The sequence below is a fragment of the Eptatretus burgeri genome, chromosome 7 (genome assembly GCF_056783735.1).
Source record: "Eptatretus burgeri isolate ZD-2024b chromosome 7, Ebu_testis_v1, whole genome shotgun sequence".
NCBI classification, from domain to species: domain Eukaryota; kingdom Metazoa; phylum Chordata; class Myxini; order Myxiniformes; family Myxinidae; genus Eptatretus; species Eptatretus burgeri.
Window position 1 is genome coordinate 86622887 of NC_140967.1, and position 13156 is coordinate 86636042.

General features: G+C 40.9%; 1 protein-coding gene across 5 annotated transcripts in view; it reads left to right on the forward strand.

The window, feature by feature from the left end:
* LOC147023682 (echinoderm microtubule-associated protein-like 2) overlaps positions 1 to 13156 on the forward strand; it is a 141517-nt gene that overhangs the window by 35420 nt on the left and 92941 nt on the right. Inside the window, exon 1 of one of the 5 annotated variants that reach the window (XM_085889398.1) lies at positions 214 to 349. The exons of 3 other annotated variants lie outside the window; for them this stretch is intronic. Coding sequence is in view for 1 of the 2 variants with exons in the window: in XM_085889396.1 (XP_085745522.1) it covers positions 667 to 733 (67 nt within the window). In the remaining variant the exon portion in view is untranslated. Of the gene's footprint in view, positions 1 to 213; positions 350 to 533; positions 734 to 13156 lie in introns of those variants that run through there. One more of the 5 variants, XM_085889396.1, reaches the window with a different exon arrangement.

Genomic DNA, 13156 nt, shown 5'->3' on the forward strand with positions numbered 1-13156 from the left:
AAAGAGTAAATGCATCCATCAGATAATTAAATAATTCGGTGAATTGCTCGATGGAGATTCAAATTGTTTTCTGTAGCCGAGTCAAATGAAAGGTAAGAAGGTTGGAAGGAGGTGAGGATGTTTTGGTGTGTTAAATGTTCTTTTGCTGTCATGTGTGGGCTTGGTCTGGATGAGATGAAGCGTGAGTTGCAATGTCGTTTGTCTTCCATACAGGATACATGATGAGCTTCTTGAGTTCGATTATTTGTCAGATGTGTGGTCCATGCCACAATGGATTGTGTTGAGCAAATGCCACTAATAAACGATGATGAAGGGCTTTGATGACAAAGTGAATATAGCATCAACACATGTAAGTATTACATAAAATGCAAACCTATCGACCATCGTCAACCTGGTGGGTTTGGCAACAGATTCGTTGTGGAAAATAATTCTACAGTTTAACTGGCAGTTTTGATGAAAGGAATTGAGAATGAGGTGGATCATTGAAGATAAGGATTTGAGGAAGGGGAGGGTTTCTTGTTGAATGCTGTGGGAGGAGGGTGAGGATGATGGGGTAGGCTACGGTGGGATAAGTGAGCATTGAGAGCCAGTGTTGAGGATGCGAGATGGTTGGATTGGTAGAGGAGCAATGATGAGACCATGAGATAGAGAAGGAAAGCGAGCAGCATGGTCGATAGCTTGGCACGGATTGGTGGTGGATGCGGGATTTCAGACTTGCTGTGGTTTTGCTCCGGTGAGACTCGACATTCGGTTTGCTCGGCTCATGCTTTGTCTGTAAGAGCTGTTGGAGCGGCAGGGTGGGTGATTGAGAATAAACTGGAAGTGGATTGTGTAATGCCACCACTTCTAATGGCTGCCTTCAATAGACTTGCATTTGCATGTTGCTTGTAAAAATAAAAAATTCCCACTCATTTGTTTTGAAAATTGAATACCTAATTTCAATTTGCTTGGCTGATGACATGGTCTGTGTATTCATGATTGTGTGTACTTGCAAGGAGGTGGTTCGACAACAATAGCTACATATAATCGGTGGATTTGAATGTTTTGCTTTGTGTAATGATTATTATTGTCTGATTTGGAGAAGATGATGCATGAAACCAAGACTAGTATAATAGCAACTCGACAATCGAAGGTTTGTCTTTGTGCTGCAAACGTCCATCTGTGATTGTAATAATTTAATAATAATCATAGACAAAAGGCAGGTGTGTGTGTGTGTGTGTGTGTGTGTGTGTGTGTGTGTGTGTGTGTGTGTGTGTGTGTGTGTGTGTGTGTGTGTGTGTGTGTGTGTGTGTGTGTGTGTGTGTGTGTGTGTGTGTGTGTGTGTGTGTCACTCAGTGATGTACATATAAAGTGCAAGGTAAGGTGTGTGCAGGTGTTCACTGGTAATGTATTGTTATATAATAGAATGTGTGATGAGGATTGTGAATATTTGCTAAACCATGAAAGAAACCCTCAAGTTATCCAGTAAATAAGGTAAATTTATTTAATTGGAGGGATAAGCCACAAGTAGAAAGTTTGAAATAGAGATTGTATTGCCATGGTGACGACTGTATGGACACAGCTGAGGTTGTGGATTTGCTGATGTGGATGCACTGTTTGGAGAGGTTCCAGGCATAAGTAATGGAAACTTGTATAAAGAACAGAGGCCAGCTGATGAACCAGGCAGTTTGGGGAATTGGTCAATCACTTAGAAATAGCTAAAGATCTTGCTTTCAGTGTTCAAGTATTTAGAGGTTTAGCATTGAAATGAGGTTAAGGAAAGATTGTTGTGGAATTGGTAAAATTTAGAACATGCTTTAAATGTTTGTATAATGTTTTTTGAAAAGCTGTTACTTGTATGGAACGGCTTTATGAACAGGTGTGTGCATGTTGTTGGTTATCTCCATATGTGGGTTTCAGAAGGTGGAACAGAGTCCTCCCAGGTCTCAAAGTATACACTTCCATTTTGGTAAGGGGATGGTCACGAATCCTGGACCAAGGTGTGAAGTTTTGTTATCAAAGTTTTATTCTGAGGGATCTTTTAAGGATCATCACCGAGCCCCAGACAGCTTCCAACTGTTTGTTTGTGATAATGTTCCCAGGGATGGTTTTTGAGACCTCTGTAATGTTCTTCTTTATCATTCCTGTTGCTCCAACTATCACCGGTACAATTTCAGTGCTCTTCATCTTCCAGGATCTTTTCACTTCATTTTTGAGGTCTTGCTATTTGGTCATTTTATTGATTTCTGTGTTAATTTATACCAAATTGCTGGGATCTGAAACCTCAATTAGCAATGTCGTTTTTTTGTTTTTTTTATACCCGAGTATGATATCCAGTCGCAATGCTTTGTTTTCTATGTTCACATTCGGTGGGATCATCAGGTCGTACATGAGTATTACGTCCTTCTTTTCAATGGTTGCTTTTGGTTTGTGTTTCCACGAGTTTTGTGGAACTGGGACATTGAAATTTCTGCAGATTTGCCAGTGGATTACTCTACATACCTTGTTGTGCCTTTGTGTATACAGCTGTTCTGACATGAGTTTTTTTTTGGGGGGGGGGTTTACATCCCGATAGGACGTGGCTTGTGCTTTCTGTTTATACCTTGCGGAACCTACACCTATCTGATTGACCCAATCCTGCCATTTTAAAAAGCCATTTGTGTAGTATCCTTGGTCTTGGGCATCGATAATGATTTGTCCTCCATCCTAGTTTTGCTGACTTCATCTTAACCATTCCAATGAGCTGTCTTTGGCTGTGCCCAATCTGTCCAACTTCTTTTTTTTAATATCTTTCTGCTCTTTTATCATTCTCCCAGTTGTCAGTGTATATCTGTTGATATTTTGCTTTATATTTTTATTTTGTCTTTTTTTTGCTATCACTGGCTGTATTCATTGCTGTTTCAGTTTCGTACATGACACCTTCCATTTGCACCGGTTTTTGGAAATTTTTTGCGAGGTGGGTTATTCGTTGCTTTATTTTATTGGTTAATTCTGAAGCTGATTACAGGTAATATAATAGGTGTAACGGCAGTTTGGACCATTCGGGTAGTAATCTGTCTAATATTTTCTCTTCCTCTCCCTACCTCTGAACTGAACAGGTATTTGGTTGAGTTGTTGCACTCGTTTCCTTACTCCACTGGTATCCGTTTGATTGTACCTCTTCTTCCCAATGTGTTTGGCAATAATGATATTATTGCTTTCCTGCTCTTGATGTGACAATGCAAGCTTATTAGTCCCAGACCAGTTTCCCCGGAGGGAACTACTGTAGGTTTGCTCTCTGTCCATCCGTCCCACCTGTGGTTTTCCCATACCCTTTAACATATTCAACTGAAACTTGGTACGTGACTTTATTATAATAAGTTACACAATAAGTTTGAGTTTCAAGACGTTTCATTAATTTTTCTCTTCCTTTTCCTTCACAATTTTTCACAGAGTTATGGCCTTTTTAAACGTAGAAAAGATCACATACTATACATGGGTCAGCTTTCAGCTTGCCTGACTCCACCCAAATAAAATCATGCACCGCCGTTGCATGAAGCAGCACAGACCGTCAGGCGTCAGGCCAAGGTGTTAGTCCATGGCCCAGTGTAATTGGAATGATACCAGGTGTATCACCACAATATATTATATACGCACAAAAGCCATACCCATGTTTTTGCTTCGTGTATGTACATCAGATTATTTATAATCTGAAATCGGCAAAGTCGAGAAACGAACGAAACACAGTGGGGTGAGAGAGTTTCTTCCTTTTCATTTTGGTTCGGGTATCAGCTCGAGCATGCATTAAATGCAAACAAACATTCATTGGGACCAGTAAGGGGACATGTACTGCAAAGCAATTCTTGCTCTTGTTTCATTTGCTTTTTTTCCTTTACTTATTTGTTTTGGTTTTTTTTTGCAAGACTTGGTATTAGTTCTTTGGACACGTGTCACAGATCTCCGTTTGTTGTGGATCACATATTCTCATTTGGCAATAGCTTTGCATGACCATGTATTTTGGCTTTTTGGATAAGTTAAATCATGCTTACTGGCCTGACACTTATCGTGTAACGTATCCGTCAAATCTCAAGCATTTGGTGGAAGTGTAACACATTTGAGCATCTCATGCATTGCACATTGATTATTCTCAAACATCATGATTTTTGTCAAGTAATTTATTTATTTTAAAACGATGAAATCGTACTTGGATGCTTGAGATTAATATAAGAGTACGACTGTCATGAGAGATTCCTGAAGCACTGAGGAGCAAGGAAAGAAGGTGCCTTGCCTGACTTTCTCATTCCTTTATTTCCCAAGTTTTTTTTTTGTATACAAAGTCAAGGCTCGTGGAAGAGTTAGAACACCGTGTGTGTGTGTGTGTGTGTGTGTGTGTGTGTGTGTGTGTGTGTGTGTGTGTGTGTGTGTGTGTGTGTGTGTGTCAGTCAGAGGTTGAAGGACAAAATTGAGGGACAACAAGGGATGTGGGTAAGAATGAGGGGTGGTCAAGATGCAGGATACAGATATACTCAGGAAGGAAAAATTGGAAATTTGGGAGGACTTGGGCTTGGGGGTGAGGGAGAACGTTGTTTGAGATGAGGGTTGATATGTGATGGTGGTGAACAGCTGAAGACCTGGACGGAAAAATAAAATAGAAGAGGATGTGGAAGTTGGTTGCACAGGTGGGAAAATATTGGAACGAATGAGTGGCGTTGAGTAGTGATCCTAGATTTACGTAGTTTTACCAGATGGTGGTTGATGGTGGACCACTTGCGCTCTGCAAAAGCCTTGGAGGGACAAAGCATGGAAAGAGCAGAAGGGTGCAAGACAAGAAAGGAGGTGGTATAAGACGGAGAGACCTCCGACCTGTCTGCGATGGGAAAGTGATACTCTTGTAGACTCTGCTTCATCGCAGAGGATTCCAATGATCTTGAAAGTCTTGGTTTCTACAGCAGCAAGCTGAGCAAGGTGTGAGGCAGGTGCATCAGCCCAGAAGGGGAGAGTAGTATACCATCAATCCTCTGAATGACTCATTGATACTTGTATCGATCTGAGTGATAACTTTTACACACATTATGTACACTTTCTGTATTTATCTACCTCAATGGTTTATTATTTCATATGAATGGGCTTCCTTCACAGCAATGGAAATGTAAATAATCATTGAGTTATTGATGATGTCAATGTGATGCATAAAGCAGGTTCAGCGAGTATGATAGTAGTCTCATGGCAAGGATTGCATGTGGTGGTTTGCATTTGCCTTCTCGGTGGTAGTCACGGCAGGAACTTGAAATGTGGTCAGGGTGATGGGGATAGTTCACCGACTCTTTGTGAAACACACCGTGAGATCTTTAACGTCCACCAGCTAATATTAGCAGATGGGTCCCTCACCTTATTGTTCATCTGTGAGACAGCACACTTTGTGTTGCAGCACCCTGCTAATGAAGGGCCAATCTGACAGTTTATCATCGAGCTGAAAATCGAGCCAGAATAGACAGCTTAAAAATAAGTGTGCTACCTCTAAACCATCCTGTTGGACAATTATAAGAGGGAATGTTGAAAAGTAATGCCTCCTATTCGTTTTCTCCAAAGCAGGTAAAGATATTTAAATGAAACAAAGTGCAGTCCACAGATTAGTTCCTCCTACCACTTGGTGCGAAGTTTCGTGATTCTGACACGAGATTTCTCGGTACTACGTTAGGTGAGATGGCAGAAAGTGGCATGTCATTAGTGCTGTGAAGCATGAACCGCAGGAGACGAGAGTTGGGATGACTGACTGGAGATGAGCAGAGATGAGAGTTGGGTGCACCATTACGATCATCCTGAGAGTGAAAGACTGTCAATGGAGTATCGCCACAAACGATCACCAGCCCTGACTTGGCTCCGTCAGATTCTCATCTCTTCCTCAAACTTCATGGAGAACATTTTTCTTCTGACAATTGATGTCAAGGCTGTTAAGTGCTGCTTAAGTCAGCAGGATGCACAGTTCTATCGTAACATCATCACAAGACTACTTGAACATTGCTAGAAATGTGTGGATCGCAGTGGTGATTATGTTGAAAAATAGCTCGCCATCATGCGCAGTCTGTGGCTACTGGTTGCATCACTTTCTGAGGGTGCGGCTGTGCCGCTGATGCAGTGCCCTCTATTACCAGTACACTGGTACTCATTCTGCCGACCTTGGAAGGATGACAGGCTGAGCCAATCCCACCTCGTGTCTATTCAATAGCCGACGGGGGCTCAAACTCACGACCCTAAGATCATAAGCCAGTCACCTGAACCGTTAAACCAACACCAGGATTTGTTGAAAAATAAATATGCACCAAAGATTGATGTTGGTATCTGTCTTTGTTTCATTCGAATATCTTTACCTCATTTGGAGAAAAAACAATAGGAGGTATTGCTTTTCAACACACACTCCCGTATATCATTGGGCGTTGAGCCTGCTCTCTTGGACGACACTTGTGTGATCCAACAGACACTGTCATTTGGAGCGTAATTGCATGCATGTCCTGTGAATGTTGTTGTTTTCACAAAATTGAACAACAATGTATTTGCATCTTCTACAAATCACTGATTACCGGTAAATTTTAAAAATGCAAACAGTAGTTATAAATTGTAGTAAATAACTCAGTGAGCTATAGTACTACGCAATGTGTTCCCCTCACGTCATGTCAAGTGGCAATAGTAATGTTGTGTACCTGGAGTGTATGTTATCCCAAAGAATGCTAAACACCATGACAGTCCCAACTTATTGTTTGCAAGTCCTGTGGTTTTGCCTTCTGATGCCATTGTCTATACAGTTGCAATAATCTTTTGACATTTCTCTTTTTTTCCTTCCAGTTGGTGTCTGATTTTTATCTTGCCAAAACGAAGTTTTTGCAAGATATGTTAGTCAGCTTGTATGTTTTTTCGTTGTTTTTTTTGTTTGTTTGTTTGTTTGTTTATTTGTCTGTAATCACATATAAAAAAAATTCTGCAGAGCACAGTTATCATTGGAAATTTTTGTAACTTCGCATATCAGAGGCCTATAGAGGTCCCTTTCAGTGCACAAAATTTTGAAAGTCAAGTTCAAAGGTCAAGGTCACTTTGTCGCAAATCAGGGGAGTCGACGAAACCCTTATTTTTTGAGCAATTTTGATCGGATTGTCTTAAAACTTCATGGGAATATAGTTCATGGTCTGGCGCTCAGCTGATTAATTTTTGGTGGCGATTGGCCTTGACCTTCATGGTTAGCGCCTCAGGTCAAACATATTTGACCCCAAGGTCAAATTTTCAAGTTTTAGGAACCATATCGTGTAGTACCTCAAATTGAACACCTCGATGAGTGCTTTCTAGATATGTCAAGCTTGAGACAGTATGACGTCATTTGGTGACGTTATGAGGCAAAAGCATATTTTTCATGGTTACTCTTTAGAACGATTCTCATCGGAATCTCTCATAGGCAGATATTCCTCAAGGAGTCGCTCCTGGTGGATAGCAGCTCTGTTCACCTCAGTGCGAGCTTAAAGAAGTCACACGTGGTCACCTTTTGGCAAGATACGGGTCACCCTGCGGGTGACATTGGTTAATTTTTTTGTTGTAGTTGTTGACTTTAATTACAATCAATACCTTTAAAATGAGCCTGCCATTGTTGTGCAACATTTCTCGAGTGCTATTTTGGCAGTGACAAGTTATTAATGACTTGGTTGACTTATTCTTAGACTGACGTTGCTGTGGAATTCCTTCTGTGCTCGGCTTGCAGTGAACTGGATGATGTATGGTGTTGCTGTTGGAAAATTATTCTCCATAATGTCTGAAAGGTCATCTTGTATGGGCACATGAGGCTTGCTTGTTTATTTATTTATTTATTTATTTATTTATTTTGATAATGTCAGGCACTTCTCATTTTAAAACAACGAAAAAGCATTTCCCATGTATCCCACACCAGCCATAAGGAATTCATTGCTGACCTCCGGTGGAATGTGAATGCTGTGAGAACAGAGCCCAATGCAACAGTTGTCTTGGTGCAGTAACCAACCTGTACTGAATTGATTAATGGTCATGTATCATAATGGTTAACTTGAAGAAGCCACATACAAAATTAATATCAATTAGTTACTTGTTTTTCGAGTAGTTCAATGTCATCTACATATGACATACTCACAAATGGAAACATGTCCAACCTTCCTCTACTGAATGTCGATACATTCCCGTTAACAACACACCCTTTTTTCTCTATGCCATCCCCAATCATCACCTCTGCCACCGAAGGTGGATGAAGTTTATGTTTTCACATCGGTCTGTCTGTCGATCTTTGTAACTTGCAAAATCAAAGAATTTTCAAGCATATTGGTCAGTCGATTTTGTTATTCTGTCTGTTTGTGTTTGTTTGTCTGCCTTTCTGTTTATCACCTACAGCTCACAATTCTAAACCGATCATCATGAAACGTTACCAAGTTGTAGAGGTGCCTTGAGAGAAGCCGATTGATTTTGAGGTCAAAGATCGAAGGTCATCTTGAGGTCGAATTTCTAAAATAATCATTTTTCATCCGATTGACTTGAAAGTTGAACAAGATTTGCATATTGCGTCACTGGATTGGGAAACCAACTTCTTAAGGTCAAACGTCTAAATACATCAAATTTCATCTGAAAAATCGTCAATTTTCATCTGATTAACCTGAGAATTAAGCAGCAATTGCACAGTGCATTACTGAATTTGGGAACCAACTATTTTTGAGGTCAAAAGGTCAAAGATCAACTCAAGGTCAAACTTCTAAAATCATCAATTTCAATCTGAAAAAAACACTTTTCATCCAATTTACCTGAGCTTTCATCAAGATTGTCAATTTTAATCTTTATGAAATGGACAATCTGATGTATCCACGGCAACCTTTGGAAAGGGGTGTGGATTTCGCAGTTATCATGCTCTGCACGACGTCTTTTCCTTCCTTGTTTGTTTGGTTGTGAACAGGGTATCTCAAAAAGTTTTGGTCGGATTAGGACTAACTTTTGTGGAGAGCTTGGGTGTGTGACAAGGACAAGATTATTCGATTTTGGGGAAGATCCGAATCCGGATCTGGAGCCGAGAATTTTAAAGTGATTTTTCACCATTGTGTGACAGGGCGAAAACGATATATAGCAGGTTATCTCAAAAATTATGGACGGATTCGGACGAAACTTGGTGGAAGAGTTGATTAGGTGACAAGAACAAGCTGATTAAATTTTAGTTAAAGTCCAAATCCAGATCTGACCGATCAGTTGGATCCAAAACATAAACTAATCAGCCTGGTGGAGGTATGCGCTCCACCAACTGCCTTTCTTGTTTCTCTTGTCGACCCTTCTCGTGCATCTCTCAAACAATTCAACTTGCATGTATATAATTTATCAGAATACGTCAATTGGTGGTATGCTCGCCATTATGCTCTCTCATCTGGGTTCAATTTCACACTGGGTCAGACTTGATTTCTATCCCATTTGGGTTTTATCCCAGATCTCTCTCTCACACACACACACACACACACACACACACACACACACACACACACACACACACACACACACACACACACACACACACACACACACACACACACACACACACACACACACACACACACACACACTTCAAACCCACCCACCTAAAAGGCATTGGGAAAAAGAAACTTTGTTCAAATTTTCATTGTTTGATTTATGTTGATTCTGGTTGAGATTTCAGTGGAGCTGCTTATGGTATTCCAGATATCAAGCACAGCTTCAAAGTCATTTCATTGTGGTTTTGAGCTGTTCATTTTCTCCATTATTGCACTCAGAATGGGTACATGCTGTTTTAAAAAAAAAAATTTAAGGTTGTTTCCTGCTGCAGCAGAGATAGGCAGGTCAGGGAGACAGAGACAGAGACAGAGACAGACAGAGAGACATGTTTGATGAAAAGTGTGTGATATTTGTTTGTGGGAAAGAGAGAATAAAGCTAGCCTGGTAGCTAGGGTTTCTATACCTATCTTGCACTGTAGCTTGGTGACTGAGGATGCTCGATGTCATAATGAGAGTCAAATACATTTTAAAAAAAGAAAGGAGTTCATGAAAAAGAGCTTTGCACCCAACAGCTGAAGGTCGAGGCTTGTGAAATGCTTCATTAATTGGAATGTGCTGCTGTATCCTGGGTCAGAGGCAAGGACTTTTAGAAGTGAGGCCCTCACGAGACTGGAAGCATTTGCAGTGTGGGTGTGGTGAAGGATGCAAAAAGGATTGGATGAGCTGAACGCAGAAGACATGCAGGAGTGGAGTTTGTTTTATCGAGACTATTAAGACATCATTCAGACAGACACGAGCTCATTTGGTCACATTTTCAGAAAAGATGGATTGCTGAAAAGAGGTGATTGAAGGAAAGAAACAGATGAAGACCGAGAATGATGTTGCTAGATTAGGTGGAATATTAAACAGATACTAATTTAAGCTGGAAATGAGAGCCATTGACTGGTGATGTCTATGGAAACCATGAACCTGCCAAAAGCTAGAGCACTTCAGCAGTTCACTTACTAGTTTGGGAGCATGTTCCACAAAATAGTCCAATGAGAATTTTGTGTTTAAGACAGGCCGCTGGTCTAGATGTCTTGAGGAGACCCCAAAAAAACAAAAAAAAAACATTGAAAAAAACTTCTTGGCAGTCTGAGAATCTGCTTTGGTCATGGTGACGAGTTCGTGCAGGAAATGCTGAACCTAATAAATGCGTCCATTAGCTCTATATGTGATTTAGATTGCATCCAGCTTCAGAATGGATTTCATCTCGGCTCAATGGATTCCAACAGGAATATATACACTCCACATATTGTACGTCATTAATGTATTATAGCTCATGCACAATGTTGAGGGGCATGTAATCTCCAAGAGGTGACTGGAAACGACATTTTACAGCTCTCACGGCATTCACCAAGCACTTTTCCCATGACAAGCTCGTCGATGCATGGATGATGTCATTGTATACCTTGCAGACATTGAATCACTGAAGGAGTTGGACACTGACATCTACAAGTCGTTTCTGCATGGCACCTGGGTTGTGAACAAGAGTCCACTTGTGCCATTCTGTGCCACTGGAGCCGATCATGGTTTGGAACGTATGAACCGCTCAATTAAAGTAGCTGGTGTACTCATAGGTATCACCCTGAGTGCAAATGCTCATACAAGTTCCTCCTCATCTTGCCAGAACTTGCAACACTTGCTAAAGAAGCTCAACAGATTGGCATATCAGTTATGCAAATGCATCACCATGTACTCTCAACATCAGTGCTGATGCATCAAAAGAAGAACATTCAATCCATCACTGCTGCTCTGAGGAGCTTTACCAATCTATTCACAGAGGAATGTGGTGAGCTCTTCAACTTTATGACAAAGGCAGTCATGCCTGAGAAGGTCATGGAAGATCTTAATGACAAAGGACAATTGGCAGCATGCTACTTGATCAATTTGTCTTGGAATGCATCAAGTCAAGGATGACCAACCCGTGGGCCCCAATGAAGAAATGTAAACTGCAGACCTGGAAAACTACAGAAAGGCAAAGGAGAGTGAACACCAGAGACAAGATGGTTGAGCTGAAAGAAGACAGAAATATTTTGCTCGCACACTGTTGGGCTGCAAGTCACGACCAGAGATCAATGTGGAAGAAAGTGCAGGGAGGCATTAACTCTCAGTTGTGCCAAGGTTGATGTTTGCAGCTGATGGAGCAGTGTTACACTGCCAAGTGAAGAATAGCTTGATGCCATTTCTTGAAGTGTTCACAATGGTGCCCACATCAATGGTGCCCACAATACAGACAGTTTTGCAGGAAAGGGAAAACTTGCTTTCTGAAAGGGTTTCCAAGATGCCAGTGATGCCATCATAATTACTGCACTTGCAAGTCTTGGCACAACCTCAGTGCTTCGTGATAACAAATTTGCTGTTACCGAGCAGTTCATCTACAAGTTGTACCCATTTAAAACAGATCTCAAAGGTGGTGGAGAAGTTGAGCTGGTGGGTAATCAGAAAGGTTACCAGCTCTACAAGATGCCCTACATCAAGCAATCATACGGGCTCAACACGAGACCATTATCTGGAACCATCACACCACTGCATGCCCTGAGCTCCCATTACCACAAGAATATGGCTGGAAATTATAATGGGAAGAGTGGGTTCCAGTCATGACCATGCAACTTCCAGCACAAGTCTGTAATTCGTTTGGTGAAGTGTGGCTGTGCCAAGGCGAGATGCCAAACAGCAACATGCACTTGTCCGAAAGTAGAGTTAATCTGCCCTGATATCTGACACTGTTCTGACATCGGAGAGGCATGCAACAACATGGAATTACAAGTGAACCTGGGTACAAGAGGAAGAGGAGGAGGGAGAAGATAATGACTTGTTCCTTTGTATTATCTGGTGGACTTGTTCATATGTGAACATTGCCTGACTGGTAACATTATACTCTTAAATAGTAAGCTGAGAGTAAATCTACATTTTGCTATACTGCTGATCTAATATATAAAGAAGAAAGTTTGTTCATGTGTGTTTGTTCATTTATGCATTTGGCCCCTGCAGGAACCAGTGCAACCAAACTTTGCATGGCCTCCTCTTTCATCCAGCAGAAGGTATAGGGGCTACGTTTGTAAAAAATAAAAAAATAAAAAAATTAAAAATTGAGAAATAAATCGATAAAATGAGATAATTGACCTTCAGGCCTCGATCGGGTCTTGTGCTAATACACTCCCTGCGTTTTTTTGTTTTTATTTTTATTTTTTCTCTTCTTCCCGGGAGTTATCGAGTAATATGTATGCTGAGGTTGTCGTGATTTGTTGTCAACAACACAAATCTAATTGTAAAAGTGTTTGCATGTGCACCTGTTATAAAAAGATTGCTTTACACAGGTTTATTATAACACCTCCGTGTTCAGGCCTGGAGTGAGCATATATTGAATTTCCCCGGGCAACACCAGGTACTTCTGCTCATCCGTCTATAAATGTCAGAATTTAGAGGAATTAATGCACCAAGTTTATATGAGTGATAACACATGATTTTGATGAAACTTGACAACAAGTTTAATATGGGATGCCTCACGAAAGTTTATTGACCGCATCAAAATCTGCGCTCATTAACAGGGTCTACGGGGGGGGGGGATTTTAACCCCCCCCCAAAAAAATAGGCATTTGCTCTCTTCTCCGACACTACACACACAATTCCGATGAAACCTCACCAT